We start from the raw sequence: 20,262 nt of genomic DNA, 5'->3' as shown, positions 1-20,262 counted from the left end.
CCTTCCCCAGGGAAGCAGGCACAGAGAACACACATCCACAGACGTCACTCAGACAAGGTCAGGTAGAAGCTTAAAGGAAACAAGCTGAGGGCTGTCCAACGTATACTCGAGGCCGCAGGGCCAGCGGGCATTACCCAGTCCTCCGAGGCCGGCGGGTCCGATGAGCTGCATGAGCTGGCTGTGGCTCATGTTCCCCAGCAGGCTCTGCAGGCCGCCCTCACCTGGAAGACAGAAGGCGCTCAGACACGGGGCGCGCCTGCGGCCTGGGCAAGACCCACAGCGCCGTAGAAGGCGCTCTCAGACGGCCCCCACTGCTCAAGGGCCTTGGGAGGGCCTCCAGCTGAGAAAGAGCGTGCACGCTGACTCCCCCACTGCGACAGCCCTGGGGGGCTAGCCCCCAGCTCAAGTGCCCCTGGACTGTAGTCAGTGTCGTCTGATACGGGCCCGTCGGGTGGAGCCTACACCGTCTCATCAGGTGAAGACGGGAGTGGAGGGTCTTCTAACTTGGAACCTGCCATCTCCACTTAAGAACAAGCTGCCTGCACCACCAGGGGTCCAAATCACGGGCGTCTCCGCTGACCTCAGAGCACAGCCCAGAAGGTGACCATTACCGCCCAGTGCAGAGAGCTCGTGGCCTCCACTCCCACTCGCCCCCAGCGCTCCGGGCATCGGGGGGTTGTTCAGATACTCGTTGACTTTCCGGCAATGCTCCTCATCCTGATCCGTCTTGGGCTCCTGTAGGGGAGGATACAACAGCCACAGCTCAGCAGCCCGCCCACTGACCTGCTTACAGACGAGGGACCTGAGGCCCAGACAGGTGAAGTCACCTGTCCACAGTCACACAGCACCATGGAGAGGACCCAGCAGGGTCGACAGAAGTCTGACACGCAACGATGTCCGTTTCACAGGCGGGGAAACGGAAGCACTAAGGACACTCAACACACACAGGGGTCGCCTGCGGTCCTCCAGGGCCTGCGTCTTCACTCAGCAGCCTACGAGCCCAGAGCCTTCCTTCAACGCGCAGAATGCAATGAGATAAGCCTTCTACCACCGCACTGCCCGGGACCAGCCCTGGCCCACAGCCCTCTGGTGTTTGTCAGGAACGTGATAAAGCCCATGGCAGCACCGGACAATGAGCACCTGGGTGTGGAGGGGTCATCAGGCAGCATCACTCGGTAAGCACCCCTAGAACCGCGAGAGAAGGCACCCACGACTCATTCATCCAACAGTCACCTAGCATGCGCTGTGGGCCTGCAGGCGGACACGACACACAGGCCCACCTCAGGGCAGAGGGAGGAAAGCCGTTAGATGAGCAAACTCAGGAGGAACAGAAAGGGCAGTGTGTGGTGAAAGTCTGACATTTCCCGGTAAAACAGTGTAGCAACAAGCTCTACGCCAGCGGTTGGCAAACCACAGCCCCCGACCCCGGTCTGCAAATAAAGTCCTGGAACACAGCCGCAACAGTCACTCACTCATCGTCCACGCCGCTTTCACCCCACTCGGCAGAGGTAAGCCGCTGCGATCCAGGCCATCCGTCACCAAGAAGACAGCCTTCCTGCCCTGTCCTAGCAAGTGCTGAGGGGCGGCCGGGGGAGGCAGGCTCAGCCTCCGGGGGCCAGACACAGAGACATGTCACACTGCAAACGCATGCATACCACCGCAGGAGCAAGTCCACATGTGCGTTTTTTTTCCTTCTCCCCAAAGGCCCCCAGTACACAGTTGCATATTCCAGCTGTGGGTCCCTCGGGTTGGGGCACGTGGCCTGACAAGCAGTGCTAGGTCCCTGCCCAGGATCCGAAGCAGCAAAACCCTGGGCCACTGAAGCGGAGTGCGTGAACTTAACCACTCGGCCACGGGGCTGGCCTCCCACATGTGGATGTGAAGATACGGTTATCCTCACACACACTGGAAAGAGGCTTGGCATAAGGTCATTCTTTACAATACTGCCTGTGACAGAGGAGACAGAAACGAGGCCAATGGCAAAACGAGGAAGGAATGGCAGCTTCCTGACTCGGGTGCACTGAGGGATGAGGAAGCTCAGGGCGCCAACAACCAGAGACCCCCCCAAGCACACAATGCAGGCAAAGGCTCAGAAGGCCTTGGCGAGGACACTCCACTTCTGTGAAAACACCATAGGGAGACTACACATGGTCACCCGTGCTTCTGCTCGGGGGTCCCTGTGACGCTTGAGGGGGCACTGGGAGACAAGCAAACCTGAGGCCATGTGCCCGTCAATGCACAGAGCCGGGGCCCAGCCTGGAAATCACTCATTTGTCTGCCGGGGAACTCCACACCTCAAAAGGGCCCCGGAGCCGAGCCGCGAGCACACAGCCTCCGGAAGAGGCCCCTCCTCCCAAGGCCCCCACCGAACAGCAATGCCCTGGAAGCCTGGGTGCCATGACAAGCACGTGTGGTCAGCATCAGCGGGTCCGTGAAAGCGAATTCTACCATCCGTCAGGCAAGTTTCTAACCTTAATTGGATGACAGTGAGAAACGAAGAGGTGCAAAGCCTCCACGCACCTGCATCCAAAAGAAGAGCCGTTTGGAGCCCGCCTTAAACTTGAGCACGTAGACCCTCCCGCTGGGGCACTGCGGCACACGCTTGAACTCACAGTCGTCGGGGAAGATAATCAGGTCCTACAGGGAGCCACGGAAGAACAGAGTCAGCTTCACAGAAATACACACTCGCAGTCCCGGGACCCCCCCCCCCGGACACACGCTGGACCCTGTGTCAGTGGGGGCGGGGCCGAGAGGACACAGGACACAGACCAGCAAGTCACCACACCCTCCCCAGCAGGCTCTGCGCAGGGTGGATAAGCCAGGTCAGAGGCACTCCAGGAAGGGCGTGAGGGCCGGGAGAGGGGCTCGGCGCTCAACAGGGAAGGCGGGCTTTCAGCTCTTGAAGGAGTTAGTTTTTTAAAAAAGATGTTTTGCGAACAACATTCCAAGATGACTAAAAAGTCAACTTGGACCTGCTCTCAAACCTAACAAAGAACACTAAACGAAATGACGGCTAGGAAAGCTTTCTGGAGGACTGTGATAAAGCTCAGGAGTTTTACACGGCTTCCCCAATTCTAGGCAGCTAATCCTCAAAGTTGAAAGTATATACAGCGACAGGAGAAATCTATGCGGTTGTTGAGACCAGGAAGACCCATAAGCAAAGCAAAACAGCTGATGAGGGCTCCAAACCAGAGATTCCCACATATCCCACCAACGCACTCCGAACTGGGCACCAGCTGCTGTCTGCCCAGAGGGCAGTGCTGGCAGCTGGGCATTCCCTAAGGTCGCACTGCTGTGATGGCCAGGCGGGCGTCCTCGAGGTGCGGCGCTAACACACTTACGTCTTCCACGTTCCCAGATGTCCTGTCTTTCCAGCAGAAGTGGATGAGGGAGTCATCCGTCTGCTGAATGTACACGAGCCCTTTCCGCTTATCTGGGGTGACGGTAGTTCCTTTTAATGACATTTTTCCCGCCCGAAACTCCACCAAATACTTGTTGGAGGACCCACGGGAGCCTGGGACGAGGCTTGGAAACAGAGCGCCCGAAGTCGTCATCCTGAAAGAGGGACAGGCAGACCCAGTCACCACGGTGGGGATCCGAACCCCCTCCTCAGATGCCGGGCCGGCCCCGACAGAGCCAAGGCTCCGCTCTCTGAACCTCCGGGCCCCGGGTGCGCCGGGAGCCAGGGAGCCGCGCGGAGGCTGCCAGGCCCGCTGCGAAAACCGCTCGGGCCAGGCCTCGGCGCCCGACGGCACCCGCGCACGGAGCCGGCCCCGAGGGCCGCCCTGCGGCTGCTTCTCAAGTTCCTTCAAGAACGAAATCAAGCTCTGCATCCACACCGCACCACCGCACACGGCTCGGACCCCGGCCACACCACTTTCTGGACTCACAAACTGTTTTTCAGTCTGGGGCTCCCAAGAACTTAAAAACTTGCGCTGGGCGGAGCCGTCGCTCACACGCCAGACGGGAGACGAGTCTTGGGCATGATACCTAGTTCCCGCCGGGCACGCCCGGCAGGTGTGCGCCCTCGAAACGCAAACCGAGCCCGGGCAGCCGCGGCCAGCCCCCGGCCGCCCCAGGACCCTCTGCGCGGGGCGGCCCGGCCTCCGCCTCGCAGGCCTTCCAGCCCAGCGCCCTCCGCTTCGCGCTGGGCCGAGGCCCGGGCTGCGGCCGGGGGAGCCGACAGACACCGCGCACGGCCCCCAGCGCCCCGAAGGCCCCCGCCCCGCGCACGGCCCCCCGGTCCCCCGGCCCCTCCAGCCGCCGGCTCCGCGGACCTGGCGCCCGGCTCGGGGGCTGCCGACGGCGCAGGCCCCGCCCCCGGCGCCCCCCGCGGCCGTCCCCGCCCCCGGAGGCCCGCGCACCTGGCCCGCGCCGAGACTCGGCCGAGAAGCGCCGTCCGGACTCGCTCTTCCTCCTCGGCGCCTGCCGGGCCCCGCCGGAAGCCCCGCTCGCCCCGCCCCACCCGCCGCTCTCGCCGCCGATTGGGCGCCGTCACGCACAGGTCCGCCGCTGGCCGGGGAGCGACTGGAGAGTGCGGCCGTCCATCGCCCGCTGCGCCCGCCCCCGCGCCGGCGGCTCTGTTCCGGCGGAAGCGCCGGCCGGCGCGCGGGCCAGAGCGGCCCCTATTGTTGCTGTGTCATAGGGGCGCGGCGGCGGCCCCTGGCGGCGGGACCGGAAACGGCGGGCCTGGCGGCGGACGTTGGGCCCCCGACAGCGCGGGACAGCGGGCCGGGCCGGGCCGGGCCGGGCCGCGGGGACACCTGCGGGGCGCGAGGCAGGGTCCCTCAGGTTCCCTGTCAGTGCGGGACGCCAGGTCCCGAGACGTAGGGGAAACAGTCACCGGGCGGGGAGGGGCCTCTTAGGAGGCCGACGCGGGGGAGGGTCGGCTGCGCGTCCCCGAGTGGAGAGAACGCGACCGACCACAGCCCGGGACACGGTGCGTGGGCCGCGGCGCCCGCCGGACGGCGGTGGTGTCCTGGGGACGCCTGCAGCGCACAGCGCGGGGGCTTGGGTAGTGGTCCTGCTAGGGGTCCCCGGACCCCTCCTGAGAACAGTGCCAAGATGGTCGCCCCCACTCCGTGTGCGTGGAGTTGGCAGAGGCTGGCGTGCGCGGTCAGTGAAGGCAGCTGCCCCCGGAGCCAGAGCAGCCGTCGCAGGCCCGAGAAGGAGCCTCCACCGCCCTCCCTGCGCGGCCACCGACGCTCCGGGCTCGGCAGCCAAGGCGCCCGGGGACCCTCCAAAGGCAAGGCCGTCGGAATCGTCGGAATCGCCGGAATCGCGGTGCCACCTCCACGCCCGCCTGATGTGTTACGACCTTTGTATGCGCATGTAAAATCTGATTTAAGCTTTCTATAGAAAGTATAAAAATGACAAGTGTTTTTTATTGAACGTTGTTTTAAAGATTCATGTCGATACACGTAGCTTTAGGCCCTTCATTTTAGCCCCTGTACAATATTCTTATGTATGAAAATACAACTTCTGTATCCATTGTCTTGTGATCTAAAGATTCCCTAATTTTTTTGTTTCCGAAAATATAGCTGTTTTTCATTTAAAATGTTATGTTAATAAGTAATAGGTTTGCTATTTTCTAATTAGTTAATAAGTATTTGTAATTTCATTTTAATTTCTCATATGGTAAATATGAACAGATAGAACCCACGTACACAAAAGCTCTAGGGGGTCCTCGGTCACTGCTGAGAGTCCACAGGGCCCCAAGACCAGAGGTGAGGACAGCGGACATGAAGCACTGTCGTCACCGTGACGGTGTCACCACAGCCTGGCCGACCACTGCTCTGGGAAACCAGGAGAGAAAACGGAGAGAAAATCCAATCTGGCTCCCTGCGGAGGGGCCAGCAGGCAGGTGACACTCGTTCAGTCGTGAAAAGGCCACAAGCTGCCCCCAGACTGCACAGGGAAACCAACTTTCCAGAACCTGAAAGCGGCGCTTGCCTCAGGCAGCAGCCTCACCGGGCCCCACCCAGCGCCTCCTCTCCTGCAGCCAGACAGCCTGTGTCCTGGGATGGCTCAGAGAAAGCTTTACACTTTCAATACTTTCTGTGAAAAACCTACAGTGAGGAAACAAGCTACAGGTGGCCGGGCACCGTGGAGGCCACTCCGCGTGCCCGCCGCAGCTGTGGGCCACGTGGATGCTGAATGTGCTGCACGCGCTGCGAGGGGCAGCTGTGGGGGACCTGCCAGCCCTCACTGGCAGAAGTGCACCTGACAGCCACACGCCCCAGCAGGAAAAGCAAGCCCAGCAGCTCTTGCTGAGCCTTGAGGCCTCGGTGAAAGGCAGGGGCGTGCAGCGACTGCAGGGCCCAAGGGCGGGTGCAACAAGAAAGTGGGCGAAGGACGCACCCAGACATTTCACCAAAGAGGCATACAGATGGCAAGACATACAGGAAAAGATGGTCCACATCACTATTCATAAGGGAAATGCAAATAAAACACTTCGATTAGAATGGGTAAAAAAAGGTTTTCTCCTTTCTCCAAGAACACTTGACAATACTGAGTGCTGGGGCGTCCTTGAGGTGGAGAATACAAATTGGCACAGCCATCTGAGAAAACGGTTTGGCAGGTGGTTTTTCTTGTTTTCTTTCTTTTTTAAAAATAATAGACTGTCCTTTGTTGTTGTTGTTTTTGGTGAGGAAGATTGGCCCTGAGCTAACATCTGTGCCCATCTTCCTCTACTCTGTACGTAGGACGCCACCACAGCATGGCTTCATGAGTGGTGTGTAGGTCTGCACCCAGGATCTGAACCTGTGAACCCCAGGCTGCCGAAGCAAATGCACAAACTTCACCACTACACCACCGGGCTGGCCCCTAGACTTTCTTTTTTTAGAGCAATTTTAAGTTCACACCAAAACTGAGCAGGAAGTACAGAGAGCTTCCACATACCCCTCCACACACACCAGTTGTGCGTTTGTTACACCCCATGAGCTACAGGGACACATCATATCACCCAGAGTCCACACTGACCTTAGGGTTCACTGCTGGTGTTGGACGACACCTAATGACATGGGTCCATCATTAGAGCATCACACAGAGCCGTTTCACTGCCCTAAAAACCCTCTGCTCTGCCTGGTCATCCCTCCCTCTTCCTTAACCTCTGGCAACCAATGATAACTGTTTTTCCATTTTTTAAAATTCTGGTAAAATACACATAATATTTACCATCTTAATCATTTTTTAAGTGTAGAGTTCAGTGGCAGTAAATGCATTTATAATGTTGTAAAACCATCCCCACCATCCATCTTCAGACTTTTTATTTTGTAAAACTGAAACTTGTCCCCATTAAACACCAACTCCCCAGCCCCCAGCCTCGGCCCCCACCATTCTACTTCCTGTCTCTATGAATTTGACTCCTCTAGAGACCTCATGTAAGTGGAATCATACAGTATTTCTCCTTTTGTGTCTGGCTTATTTCACTGAGCATAACGTCCTCAAGGTTCATCCATGTTGTAGCAAGTGTCAGAATTTCCTTTTTATGACTGAGTAATACTCCATCGTATGGATGGACCACATTTGGCTTATCCATTCATCTGTCAGCGGACACTTGGGCTGCTTCAATGATTCAGCTATTGTGAATGATGCTGCTCTGAACACGTACATAATATTTCTTTGAGACACTGCTTTCTTTTGGGTAAATATACAGAAATGGAATTACTGGATCCTATGGTAATTCTACTTTTAATTTTTTTGAGGAAGTGCCACACTGTTTTCCACAGTGGCTGTACCATTTTACATTCCCACCAACAGTGCACAAGGGTTCCAACTTCTCCACATCCTCACCAACACTTGTTATTTTCTGTTCTTTTGATAGGAGCCATCCTAATGGGTGTGAGGTGGTCTCTCGTAGCTTTGCTTTGCATTTCCCTGATGTTTAGTGATGCTGAGCATCTTTTCACGTGCTTATTGGGCATTTGTTTATCTTCTTTGGAGAAATGTCTATTCAAGCCTTTTGCCTATTCTTGGATCAGGTTGCTTCTTTTTGCTGTTTTTTGGATATTAATCTTAATCAGATGTATGATTTGCAAGTATTTTCTCGCATTCTGTGGGTTGCCTTTTTACTGATGATACTGTCTGATGCACAAAATTTTAAAATTTTCATGAAGTCCAATTTGTCTGTTTTTTCTTTTGTTGCCTGAGTCTTTGGTGACACATCCAAGAAACAAGTGCCAAACCCATTGTGGTGAAGCTTTTGTCCTATGTTTTCGTCTATGAGTTTATAGTTTTAGGCCTTACATTTGGGTCCTTGATCCATTTTGAGTTAATTTTTGTATGTGGTATGAGGTAAGGGTCCAACTTCACTCTTTTGCACGTGGGTTTCCAGTTCTCCCGGCACCACTGAATGGTCTTGGTACCCTTATCACTTGGCTATATTATGTTGATTGTGTTGGTGGTGACATGACAGTATGTATCTGTCAGCTGCACACAAGGGTGAACCACACTGTAGGGAAGGATTCAAACCCCACTTCCTTCACTTCCTGCTGTGAAGGGAAACCTTGGGCAAGCCCACCTTCCTGAACCTTCTTCTCCTCCTTGTGGGTTGGACTGGATAGTAATCATGGGGCTTAAGCACCTCCGACACCAGGCCTGGGCTTTCGCAGGGCTGAGGGCTCTCTGGTCCCCATCATCAGACATGGTGGCCCATGGTGGAGCCCCACATCCATGCACCTGGGCATTCCAAGAGCATTAAAATCTCGTGGGCGGGCCATCTGTCCCTCTGCCCAGGGCCGCTGTGGCTGCTGGGACACTGCCTCCCCTGAGCTCGCCCTCCTGGAACGCACCTAGGGCAGCGGGTGGGCAGCAGGGACCCTTGAGTCAAACTAACACTGTGTTCTGGGCATTTTTTGCTTCCAGCAATGGGCTCCAATCCCCAAGAGAGAAGAGAGACGGTGAACCAAAGCTCCCCGCTGCTGAGAGAACCCAGACCCCTTCCTCCATCAAGTGTGCCCATCCAGTGGCGTCACAGGTGTCCCTGAATGCCCCTCCTGCTATGACAAGCAGTTTTCTGAAACAATCCATTTGCTGGGTCAATCCTACACAACACACAGTCCCAACATCTGACAGCCGGGCACGAGGACTCATCTGGAGCTGATCTGCAGCCCTTTCCAGAGAGGCCAGAGCAGCTGAGACAGTGAAAAATTGTTCAGTGCAAAACAAATGTCAACTACACCCACTTTCAAAGAATCTTTATTCAGAGCTAGGGTTTAATATTTATCTTCAGAGATCTGTACCAGTTCTCCAAAAAAAATCCAAAAATAGTTGCTTCTGTTTATATAGATGGGTATTGACAGTTATTACATATTATAAAAATAAACCCACCTCACTAGCGTGTTGTCTGGCCTGATGGTTTTGTACACTCACAGGATGAACAGTGTTGAAGACCAGCCAGTGATGGAGGAAGGAGCCGGGCCTGTGCTGTCACCTTCTGCAGGGACCAAGCACCCCTTCACTAAACATGTGGCCCAGGACAGCTTGGTTCTCAGAGGCAGAGGAGCAGTGTATCGCGGGAAGGACTGGCTGCCCAGGGAACTCATACCAAGAGACACCTGAAATGCACAACCCTCTGAGAACATAAACTGAAAGGCAGACGGCAGTGAGGGAAGCCACTTGGCGTGCTGCACGTCTGCATGTCTCTTTTGTCGGGGAGCCCAATCTTTGCACCCACTTTGGACACAGGAAAGTCCTCTGGAAGACGTCTGAAAGTCTCAACGTCGAGACAGGAGGAGCCAGGAGTTGTGAGAACTTTCCACTGACTGAACGCTCCTCTGAGTCCCATTGTTCCACGTGGGATGCAACTCTCCACCTCCCCCCCACCCCGAACTTCTAACCAAGGTCAACAGGATCAGAGCCCCTGGGGCTTCTGGATTTTGGAAGCTTATTAGCATTTCTAACTCTGTCTCCATTTCATCGTTCCTCATGGACACGTGACACTGGTAAAACCTCTAAGTCACCTCTAAGTCCATTGGGGAGCACTTTTTCCCCAAGAGCAGGTGTCCTGAGAGGAACCTCCTTTTTAGGGCTGCCTGGCTCTTGGGGAGCCTCCTTGTGTCTCTCTTGTCCTGTTCTGATTTCCTGACCTTGTGTTCCGACAAGGACACAGCAAGCAGATGGCATGTCCTCCGCATTCAAAGTAAACACCTCCTCCTCAGAAAGCTCTAAGCTCATCTGAGCGAGGGGCAGCGCATCAGCCCTGGGCCTCCCAGGGCGCCCAGAGGCCACGAGGGCTGCACTTGGGGCTTCTCCAGTCACTTCCCTGCACCAGACTGTGAGTCTGGCAGATTCGTAGGCTGATCCTTCCATGAGCACAGGACTCTGAGCTTTGGGGATAGAGTGTGAAAGGGAGACGGTGGCCAAGAAAACCATCAGAGCTGCTCCTCAGAGGGGCCCTGCCTGAGGCCACTTCGGCTTTCCATTTCACCGTGGAGGGCTATGATGACACGAGGTCCCTTGCCTGCTGAGAGCATATGTGTCTATAAAGAGGCAGAGGTGCCTTTTGGCATTTTCATTTCATTTACACCCTTAAGGAGACAAGCAGTACTCGGGGGGCTCTGACTTGTGGCAGCCTCAAGTGGCAAAATGCTGGGGTGCTCAGAAGGGACCAGGACCTTGTTCTCTACTACCTTCTCATGACCAGGAACCACACCCAGGCGAGAAGCCTGTGGGAGCTGGCAGTGCCCTGACCCTTGACCCCACCTGGGAGAGCAGGGCCAATCCCAGGACAGACGTGTGCTGACTGACAGTGACCCAGACATGACCATCCATCCCCAACTCTAGGCGGCCTATAAATCTAGTCAGCACCAGTGTGCCCATACCACTCATCTATATTTGACATAAAACATGCTCTGAGATGTTGGTCTGTCTGCTCATGGCTAACCTCCCACGGCTCTCGATAAACATGCACTCAGTCAATGGACACGTCACTGAACCCTAACTTTAAAGGGGAGCAAAATCAAAACATATGGTTCTTTGGGGAAAGTGTGCTCTACTCTCCTTCCATAAGGATATTCTAAGTTACAAGATTACTCTAAAAAGCACCTGGGTCCTTACGTTAAAGCCACAATCACACAAATGTTCAACCACTGAGAAGCCACCTCGGGCCACAGGGGTCAAACACACTGGTCTGAACACTCCCTATTTGAGACAAACATCCAACACTCGACAGTATCAGGGTGAAAGCTGAGGCGGTAGCTTTCTTAAGTGTTAGCATTTGCAAGCAGAGCAGTTAAAAAATTGTAAGCAAAATGAAAATCACCTTGTAAACTTGCTGTGCCGTGGGGTCAGCCGTCCTGTCCCTTCAATTCCTGAACTGGGTGCACACGCACAGGAACCAGCTGGCAGGGGGCCACACCGCGGGGTAGAGGAGCCCCTGAGACCTGACCTCAGAAGGCTTACAAACGCAAACCTTGTTGGCCAACCAGGAGGCGGTGAGAGGCAGACCCACCCCTGAGAAGCTGTTAAACCGCCCTGAACACAGTCCAAGTGTGTCCTAGAGTCTCCTCTTCCCACATTCTCAGCCCACCCACTTCCTGGAGAACGTGCCCTCACAGCCGAGCCTGGTGCCCAGGGCCCTCCGCCAGAGGCACGCGCAGTCTCCATCCCACCCATCAGATAGTTCAAGGTCTCCTGCTGCATAAGGTCAAATCCTCGGTCTTCAATGCCTCCGCATGCCGCTGGTGGCTCCGTTCAGGACTCTGTCAAGCAGACACTCTTGGATTCGACCATGACACCATGGCTTCCAGTTTCCAAAGCTACAAAATCAAGCCTTCGAAACAAGCAGTCGCTTTTAAAAGTGTTTTAATTACAAATGTGATTTTTGTAGCGCAGACACACAATGACGACACCCTCTCATCGAGAACCCACCACTCCATACAATTGTGTGTGCGCGCGTGTGTGCATGAGTGTGCGTGCGCATGTGTGCGTGCACGCACAGCAGACTGTCTTTGATCCAAAGAGCTCTAGCATGATCTATGGGTTGACATTTCTACAGAAAGAAAAGAATCACTTGATAAAGATGTATGTTGAGATGGACATACACCTATTTTTTTGTTAAATAACTTTAATTACATCACTGTAAGTAGATTCTGCTTCTGCTCCTCCCACAGTGCACACCGATGAGATTCACTTGTATTTTAAACATGCATGCTGGGAAAAACAAAAACACAGGAGTGCTGTGGGTACAGGTGAAATATTTTAAGAAATGACTCTCACTTTGTGACATGGGCTTGGCCCGCAGTGACAATGAAGCCCTGGTGACAAGAAGAGCAGATGGCCAGAGGTGGAGTTCCCTTCAAGGTTGGGAGCAGTTGGGGACTTTCTGTCAGCAACTCTCAACATTTCTGGCCACCCTGGGTTGTCATGGTAACGCTTCATTTTGGACAGAATACAATTGGTGATTAATGCATATCTTGCTCTTCAGCAAAATACTATTCAAGTAGTTTTAACTTAAATATTTTAAAAGTAACCTTTACATTATTGAAGATTGGTAAAAAACACAGAATCTGACAACTCCTCCTTTCATTCAATCGGATGCTTTGCGAATCTTCACTTTTTATTACCATAATTTAGACAGCAATTCCTGGCCTGTATAAAGCTCTTTGCAGGACTGTTTTCAAGATCCATCTTTTCCTGTTACTGGTTCAAATTTAAAATGCTTTCAGACCCTTTGCCACTGCATTATAAGGAGGAATACAGACCTTTTCTGTTACTTCCTTTAGTTATAAGTTTTGTAATTAAGGGGGTGCTATAAGCTAAAGAAGCCCCAGCTAATTTCCATCACATAAAAGGGAACTGTAAAGAATTTTCCTTTTCAAACCTGAAGGAAACATGATGATTCCAAGCGAAGCCTTGTGAAGAGACTGCAACAGTAGTAAAATGTTTGGCAATCAAACGTTAATTAGAACTAAGTCCTCGACCGGGGATGGTGCCGTCTCCATGAACAGGGTCCTTAGAAAAGCTGGTTTCTGCCAAGACTGAAGCTCCAAGCAGCCACTTGACGGCGTCCAGCCTCTCGGTCTCCAGGTCCTGGGGCCAAACCGGTCCCTCAGTAGATATCTGGGCAGCCTGAGAAGTCCCGCTCAAAGTAGCCCCCTGTGTATAACCAGTCGGGGGTCCCCGTGTAGGGGTTACTGCCCTGGTGAAACCACCTGTAACACAGAGGGGGTCAGGGGCGCTGGACACGGACACACAGCACAGCTGTCGCCCTTTCCTTGGCTCAGGATGTGTCCCTCTCACCAGGCATCACCACGTCAACACGTGGTTTGAAAATGCAGCTCAGGGAAACACCTTCAATTGAGAACTATTAATCACATTTAACTCAAACGCTCTCGCCTACAAACATCCACCGATGTCAGCTTCACTTCCCAACAAAACCTCAAGGATTTAACAGCACACACTCATGCTGGGCCTCTACCTGAGGCCAGCCACTGTGTCCTGAACCCCTGCGCCTCTGAGGGCCAGGACAGTCACACTGCTCTCATTTTCTTCCTTGTAAAGCAGACCAGGTTTGCTTGTTAGTTTAACTGGGAAAGAGGGGAGAGATTATGGGCAAAGGGAAGCTAACGGTGGCCTCCACCTGCAGCACATTTCAGCCACTGGGCCTGTAAGCTGAAGGCGGTCCCTGCTCACCAGGTCCCCCTGGCTCCCCGAACGCCCGGAGCGCCTGCTGCTACCTGCGGCTTCACTCTGAACAGCGACAGGAGCATTTCTGTTTTATGACATGAAACGACTGAGGACCCTTGCAATTCACCATGGAGCGTATTTTGGGGAACTCAAAAAGAAGTAATTATCTTCTCAGAACATAATCTTATTTTCAAAATTGACTACTTTAAAAAAAGAAATGAAAGAATGTTAACTATTTTTACTCTGTCTTTTGATGGAATAAAGCAAATTCTAAATATCACATTATTAAAAGTATAATATCAAGTGAAATTGGAGGCCCAAGCATCAAGAATTGGTTTTAAAACATCAGTCACATAGTCATGAGAGGCGACTGTCACTAGGCTTTGGAAACCATCACTATAAAGTGTCCAGCTTGAGAGGAAAAATATGCTGATTAAACAGCTCAAAACCACCAAAAAAGTTTTGTAAGACTAAAAGTTTAACTTATATAAATATTTCTTTCTTTCTTTTTTTTTTTTTGAGGAAGATTAGCCCTGAGCTAACTACTGCCAATTCTCCTCTTTTTGCTGAGGAAGACTGGCCCTGAGCTAACATCCTTGCCCATCTTCTTCTACTTTACATGTGGGACGCCTACCAGCATGGCTGCCAAGCGGTGCCATGTCCGCATCCGGATTCCGAACCAGTGAACCCCGGGCTGCTGAGAAGCAGAACGTGCGCACTTAACCGCTGTGCCACCAGGCTGGCCCCCTACATATATATTTTTAAATTATAGTATAGCTTAAGTATTACACTACCTAATTGACTCCTTACTAAATGGATTACTTTCACATATGATATGGAAGAACATACAAACGACGACTAATTTAAAAGACGCTTCAGTAAGAAAAGAGGACTAGGGCCTCACAGCCGGTGTCCTCTAATTCCTCTCTTAGATTCTGCTCGGTCTGGGTGAGGTGTGTGCAAACACACGCGTGTGCACCCCCCTCACACAGTGCTGCAACTCCCCATTCTCATGCTGAGCCCTCTTGCAGGGTATGGGGAGAAGAGGTACGGGCGGCTCTCTTCCCAACGTGGCCGGCCCACGGCCTCTCGGGCCCCGCTTCGACACGCGGAGCATGACGGAGGAGGGCAGGAGGCAGGCAGCAGTGCGTGCCCAGGGTGGCTCCCAACGCCCCCTTCTCACACAGCATCGCCCTTGTGAGCGATGTCATTCCTTCAGTAATGGCTTCATTTAGGCTACACGTGTGGGGCCCTCCTCACCGTCCCCCAGTGTGTGTGGCCCTCCTCCCTGTCTCCAGGTGTGTGTGGCCCTCCCCCCTGTCCCCAGGTGTGTGTGTGGCCCTCCTCGCTGTCCCCAGGTTTGTGTGTGGCCCTCCCCCCGTCCCCAGATGTGTGTGTGGCCCTCCTCGCTGTCCCCCAGGTGTGTGTGTGACCCTCCTCCCTGTCCCCAGGTGTGCGTGTGACCCTCCTCCCTGTCCCCAGGTGTGTGTGTGGCCCTCCTCACTGTCCCCCAGGTGTGCGTGTGACCCTCCTCCCTGTCCCCAGGTGTGTGTGTGGCCCTCCCCCCTGTCCCCAGGTGTGTGTGTGGCCCTCCTCGCTGTCCCCAGGTGTGTGTGTGGCCCTCCCCCCTGTCCCCAGGTGTGTGTGTGGCCCTCCTCGCTGTCCCCAGGTGTGTGTGTGACCCTCCTCGCTGTCCCCAGGTGTGTGTGTGGCCCTCCCCCCTGTCCCCAGGTGTGTGTGTGGCCCTCCTCGCTGTCCCCAGGTGTGTGTGTGACCCTCCTCGCTGTCCCCAGGTGTGTGTGTGTGGCCCTCCTCGCTGTCCCCAGGTGTGTGTGTGGCCCTCCCCCCTGTCCCCAGGTGTGTGTGTGGCCCTCCTCGCTGTCCCCAGGTGTGTGTGGGGCCCTCCTCGCTGTCTCCAGGTGTGTGTGTGGCCCTCCTCCCTGTCTCCAGGTGTGTGTGGACTCTCCTCACTGTTCCTGGTGTGTGTGGCCCTCCCCGCTGTCCCCTCAGCCGCCGCAGGGTCCCACCTCGTCTGCCACTCCGCCTCCTCTTTGGCTCGCTCCCTCCGGGCTTCCCTCTGCTTCTCCTCCAGCCGCTCCTTCTCCTGGCTCGCCAGGTCTAGGCCAAGCAGAGAGGGCTGGGTAAGGAATCAGAGCTGACACTGAAGCTTCCAGTTTATGTCAAGTAGAGGGGAGGGCTACAGAAAGCAGAGGCTGGAACACCCCTTGCACCCCAATCTGAGGTGAGAAGTCACACTTTGGTTAGAAAATCACGGACAGTAAATCTCATTATCAGGAAACCAAACCAGTCATGAGAGCTGAGGCTCGGCTGCCAAGCGCACAGCAATGCCCAGACCTCAGCATGGCCACGGGCGGGAGGCAGGACGCGTCTACCTGGCCACGCAGAGGAGCGCGGCAGGGCAGGGGCGCAGCAGCGGTGTTCTAGAACAGCACCAGTGGAGCGCAAGCGTGAAGCTCGTGCGGCCCTCCCCACCCCACCCTGCTGTCGGCCCTCCTCCGAGGGCTTTCTCTATCAAACACCACTGAAACAGAGCCCAGGGACAGCGGGAGGCAGCGGCACATGTTACGTCTTTCACTTGACCTAGGGCAGTAAGTGAAAGGGCAGGAAGCAGGCCCACTGCCCACTGCAACCTTAGCGCTGCTCTGCACCACGCTAGTCCACGGCGTGCGCACTCCGGCACGGAGCCTGGGCCTCAGCCCCTCCAGCCGAGGATGCGCGGCTCCCCACACTGACGTGAGGACTGTTAATGAACACATCCGGTGTTTGAAATGTAACCTATTGTCTGTTGAGCCTAATAATTTAAAAGTTGGGGATATGTATTTTGTATGTGTTCTTTTTCATTTCATTTTTCTAGTGTTTTAATTTTTGTAGTATTTGCAAAAGGACTGGTCTGCAACAGGCTTGAAATTTTAAGAAATCTTTCACCACAAAGTTTGAGAAGCACTGTTCTAGAAGATCTAACACTTCTTTACTTAAAGGGGACAGCATTCCATGAGCCAGGGCTCGGCACCTGGCCTAAGGCCCCGCCCAGGCTCGCAGAGGCACGCACCCATGTTGCCGTTCTCCATGCCTCGGATGTCCGGGCGCAGGCGGCAGTCCGTGGGAGCCAGGATCTTCTCCATGCCCGTCTCCAGCTCATTGAGACTAACCGTAAAACTGGTGAAATTATACATCTGGAACAACAGGCACGGAAAATGTTACTATAAATGGCATTCTTTTCTGTACACCAGTCAGAACTTGAAGCCACAGATGCTCCCTCTAAACCCGTTCAAGGCAACTGAGTGTCACCTGCTCACTGGAGATGCTCCCGTCAAGGTCACCCAGGGGCAGGGGGCTCCTTCCCTGCCCTAAGGCACACTTCCCGCTGTGTCCCCTGGGGCTCCTCCTCCCCACCCCTATGGGGGCCACCCCAGGCCTCAGTCCTGGGCACTCTCCCCTCACCCTGACTTCCGACTTGCACATCTGTCTACTCAACAACTCTGGGATGTCTGAGAGAAATTTCAAACTTAGCACATCTGAGACGGTCGCCGGGTCTGCTGTCCACGTCTGCTGCACCCATAGCCTCCTGGGCCTCTGCAGCCCTGCCTTCCCTCCTGCCTCCCCGCTGCCTCCCCGGCAGCCTGGACCTCAGGACTTGCCTACCAGGCCCCCTCTTCTGCTCTTGCCCAGCCACCACCTATCTCAACAAGCAGCCATAGAGGCCTACCCAGTCCCCATGGTGTCCTATGTCACACATGGTAAAAGTGGGGTCATTGGCACTCCTGCCCTGGCCCCCTACTCCTCTACCCTCACTCCCACAGCCCCCTGGGCCTGGCTGCCCTCATGCCAGCCTGCCCCTGGGGGCCCTTCCCTGGCTGTTCCCTCTGCCTGAACATGGCCCCACATGCCACACAGCTCAACCCCGTCTCCCTCAGGTCCCTGCTTGAACATCTCCCCATCCCAAGGAGCCCCACTCACACCCTCATCACGCCGATGCCAGCACCCCGAGTCCCCTTGCGCTGCCCAGTTTCCCCAGCACCTCTGAACGCACACATGTCATGCGGGTGTGCAGCCACTGCCAGCTGCGGCCTCCCTGCAGGCCAGGGGTCCTGCCTACCCTGATCTCTGCTCCACCGAGTGACCTAGGCCCACCCGAGGCCTGGTAGGCCAGGGAACTCAATAAATACTCACTGACCGAAGCATGGAGGAACAAGTGTTCTTTTTAAAAGGAATTCCATGAAAAAAACATACGCTTTTTTTCCTATTACATTATACTATTTTACACTCTACTAAAATGATAATAGCGGCTGTGTTGAGGTAAGGTACTTATTTGCGAATGTTTCTTTATTTGACACATGTTCTGCTATGTTTATAGGGTATGATAATATAATAAAAATTTTACAATATGTTGTATATTTTATATATAAATACTTTGAATAGATTAAATATATTACGTTATTATGTAACTGTTTTATATATTATACATTATTGTAAGTAATATAATAAAATTATATGTAATACAAATTGTAAGTGCAATTTTCAACAATAAATATCAAAATGCATTTAAGCATCTAAATTCACAAGTCTGAAAAATAACCTCTTTGAACTGGTTTGGAAATCCCTTCAGTAAGCTGCAGTGGCTGGAGAGCTTTGAGGCTACACTGGATGTGGCTCGGGGGGCAGGAAGCCCTCAGGGGCTCATGCTGCAGAAGCACAGTCCGATTAAGCAACAGAGGATCCCTCCATCTGCTTTGGGACAATGGACTGAGGCAGCTGGTGTGGACTCAGGGCCAGGGAACAGCTGGGTGGCCTGGCCAGGGGCAGGGGCTGCAGAGAAACCCAGATTTGTGAAGAGGTGGGTGTCGGGGTGGGGGAGCACGGACCTGGGCAGAGTTGGGGGGCCGGGTGTTGACCCTCCAGAGCAGTTTGCTGCCTGGAATGACCTGCACCGTCTCCTGAACCTCAGGCACGGCATCCACCACGTCGCCATCAGCCTTCTCAGAGCCGTTGTCCTGAAACACAGAACACCTGACAGTCAGCCCAGAGCGAGAGCTGCTCTCAGAGCACCTGTCAGACCAGCTGCTGAGCCCCTGAGCTGAGCGAGATGGCCTCTCTAGCAAAGGAGAAGATACCACCTCCTCCCCAGTCTACGATCTGGCCCTCCCTCAGTTTAAGGCGAGGATCGGGTCTCCTGCTTCCAGAGTGTTCGCCTTCTCTTTGCAGGGGCTCCCTGCACTGGGGCTCCCCAAAGAGAGGGTGGGAAGTCAGCAGCATGGCATTGCTTTCCTTTGGGAAGAAGCAACACAGCAGAAGAAGATGCTCTCCTGAGTCTGATCACAATTAGATGTGGCAACCTTCTAAAACAGCGCGAGCCGTTCAAGGTAAGGGGGACTCTCCTAACTGGCGTACTTCTGGATGAGAGACCTTCCCACGTGCCGCATTTCTGCTGGCCATCAAGTGCTTCACATCTGGTGACTTCATGGTATCTGAGCATTTCTAGACTAAACTCCAACTGAACATCACATCTTAATAAAAAGATACAACTGCCACACTTATTTTCCAAAATCAGTGGGACCTGGAGAAAGCAGAAAGTGGTTATTCACTTAAAATATGACAAACACGGTGTGAAGATTCCTTCACTAGACCACACCAGGGCTCATTAGCGCCGGCTGTAGGCTCCATGGTTTGGTGCCAGAAGCTAAATAAAGACACAGCTCGGGGATAACTAGTCATATAAAACTCTCTCGCAAGGAACAACAAAGCTAAGCTAACACATTAAAGACATCACTAAATGGATTTAACTTTTTTTTTTGTTTTTGAGGACGATTAGCCCTGAGCCAACATCTGCTGCCAATCCTCCTCTTTTTGCTGAGGAAGCCTGGCCCTGAGCTAACATTCGTGTCCATCTTCCTCTACTTTATATGTGGGACGCCTACCACAGCATGGCTTGCCAACCGGTTACCATGTCTGCACTCGGGATCCGAACCGGCGAACCCTGGGCTGTCAAAGTGGAACATGCGCACTTAACCGCTGCGCCACCGGGCCGGCCCCTGGGTTTAGCATTCTAAGTCTGTACGGTCTTCAAGTGGAACTTTACTTTTTTTTAAGTAAAAGAGCATTATTAGAAAAGATGTCTAACAGCATACATGAAATATCACAATATAAAAACACTAAAAAGTCCTAGAGGAGGCTGAACACTTTTGTTAAATATTGAACAGCTCAGGCTTGGTATATTCTAGTTTATTATCTAGAAAAATACGATACCTCTTTTGAACTACCACTTCTAGTTTTAAGCTCAAGAATAACTATTCCCATGTAATGTTATAAACCAATGTCACCTCGATTACAAAAACAAGAACAACTAGTCCTAAGATAGTCAGCACTCCAAAGCTCCAGAGGAGCGCATCCTTCCTCAGCCTCTCCTGCTGTTGAGTACATCGTCTGGTACCCAGAGCTGAAGATGCGGGAATGGCGCTCACTTGTTTCACTAGGTCTCAGCTAACAAGGCGCAGGGAGACAGGAGATTTATTAAGAAGCATCCAGAACGTGGCGTTTCCAGGAAGAAATGGAGGTGCGCCCTGATTCTGCCAGGCTCAGGGTAGGTGCTGGATGCCACAGGAGCAGGAATCCTGG

The 20,262-nt window shown here is 53.7% G+C and overlaps 1 protein-coding gene and 1 long non-coding RNA gene across 27 annotated transcripts in view; one reads left to right on the top strand and one right to left on the bottom strand.

Moving 5' to 3' along the window:
* The window catches only part of LOC103550974 (proteasomal ubiquitin receptor ADRM1), a 68,675-nt gene that overhangs the window by 2,136 nt on the left and 46,277 nt on the right, over positions 1–20,262 (bottom strand). For 10 of the 26 annotated variants that reach the window (XM_070587732.1, XM_070587729.1, XM_070587736.1 and 7 more), the window contains 7 exons: positions 18,513–18,641; positions 16,700–16,823; positions 15,657–15,747; positions 3,342–3,555; positions 2,521–2,637; positions 612–735; positions 135–221 (listed from right to left, as the gene is read on the bottom strand). In XM_070587732.1, coding sequence (XP_070443833.1) covers positions 135–221; positions 612–735; positions 2,521–2,637; positions 3,342–3,555; positions 15,657–15,747; positions 16,700–16,823; positions 18,513–18,641 — 886 coding nt within the window. The other 16 variants (XM_070587743.1, XM_070587742.1, XM_070587748.1 and 13 more) reach the window with 5 other exon arrangements.
* LOC139078014 (uncharacterized) lies at positions 4,705–8,122 on the top strand. Its single transcript, XR_011530688.1, has 2 exons — positions 4,705–5,321; positions 5,652–8,122. It is a non-coding gene; the product is annotated as an uncharacterized lncRNA (long non-coding RNA).

The sequence above is a fragment of the Equus przewalskii genome, chromosome 21 (assembly GCF_037783145.1).
Source record: "Equus przewalskii isolate Varuska chromosome 21, EquPr2, whole genome shotgun sequence".
NCBI lineage: Eukaryota > Metazoa > Chordata > Mammalia > Perissodactyla > Equidae > Equus > Equus przewalskii.
This window is presented reverse-complemented; position numbering and strand designations above follow the sequence as displayed.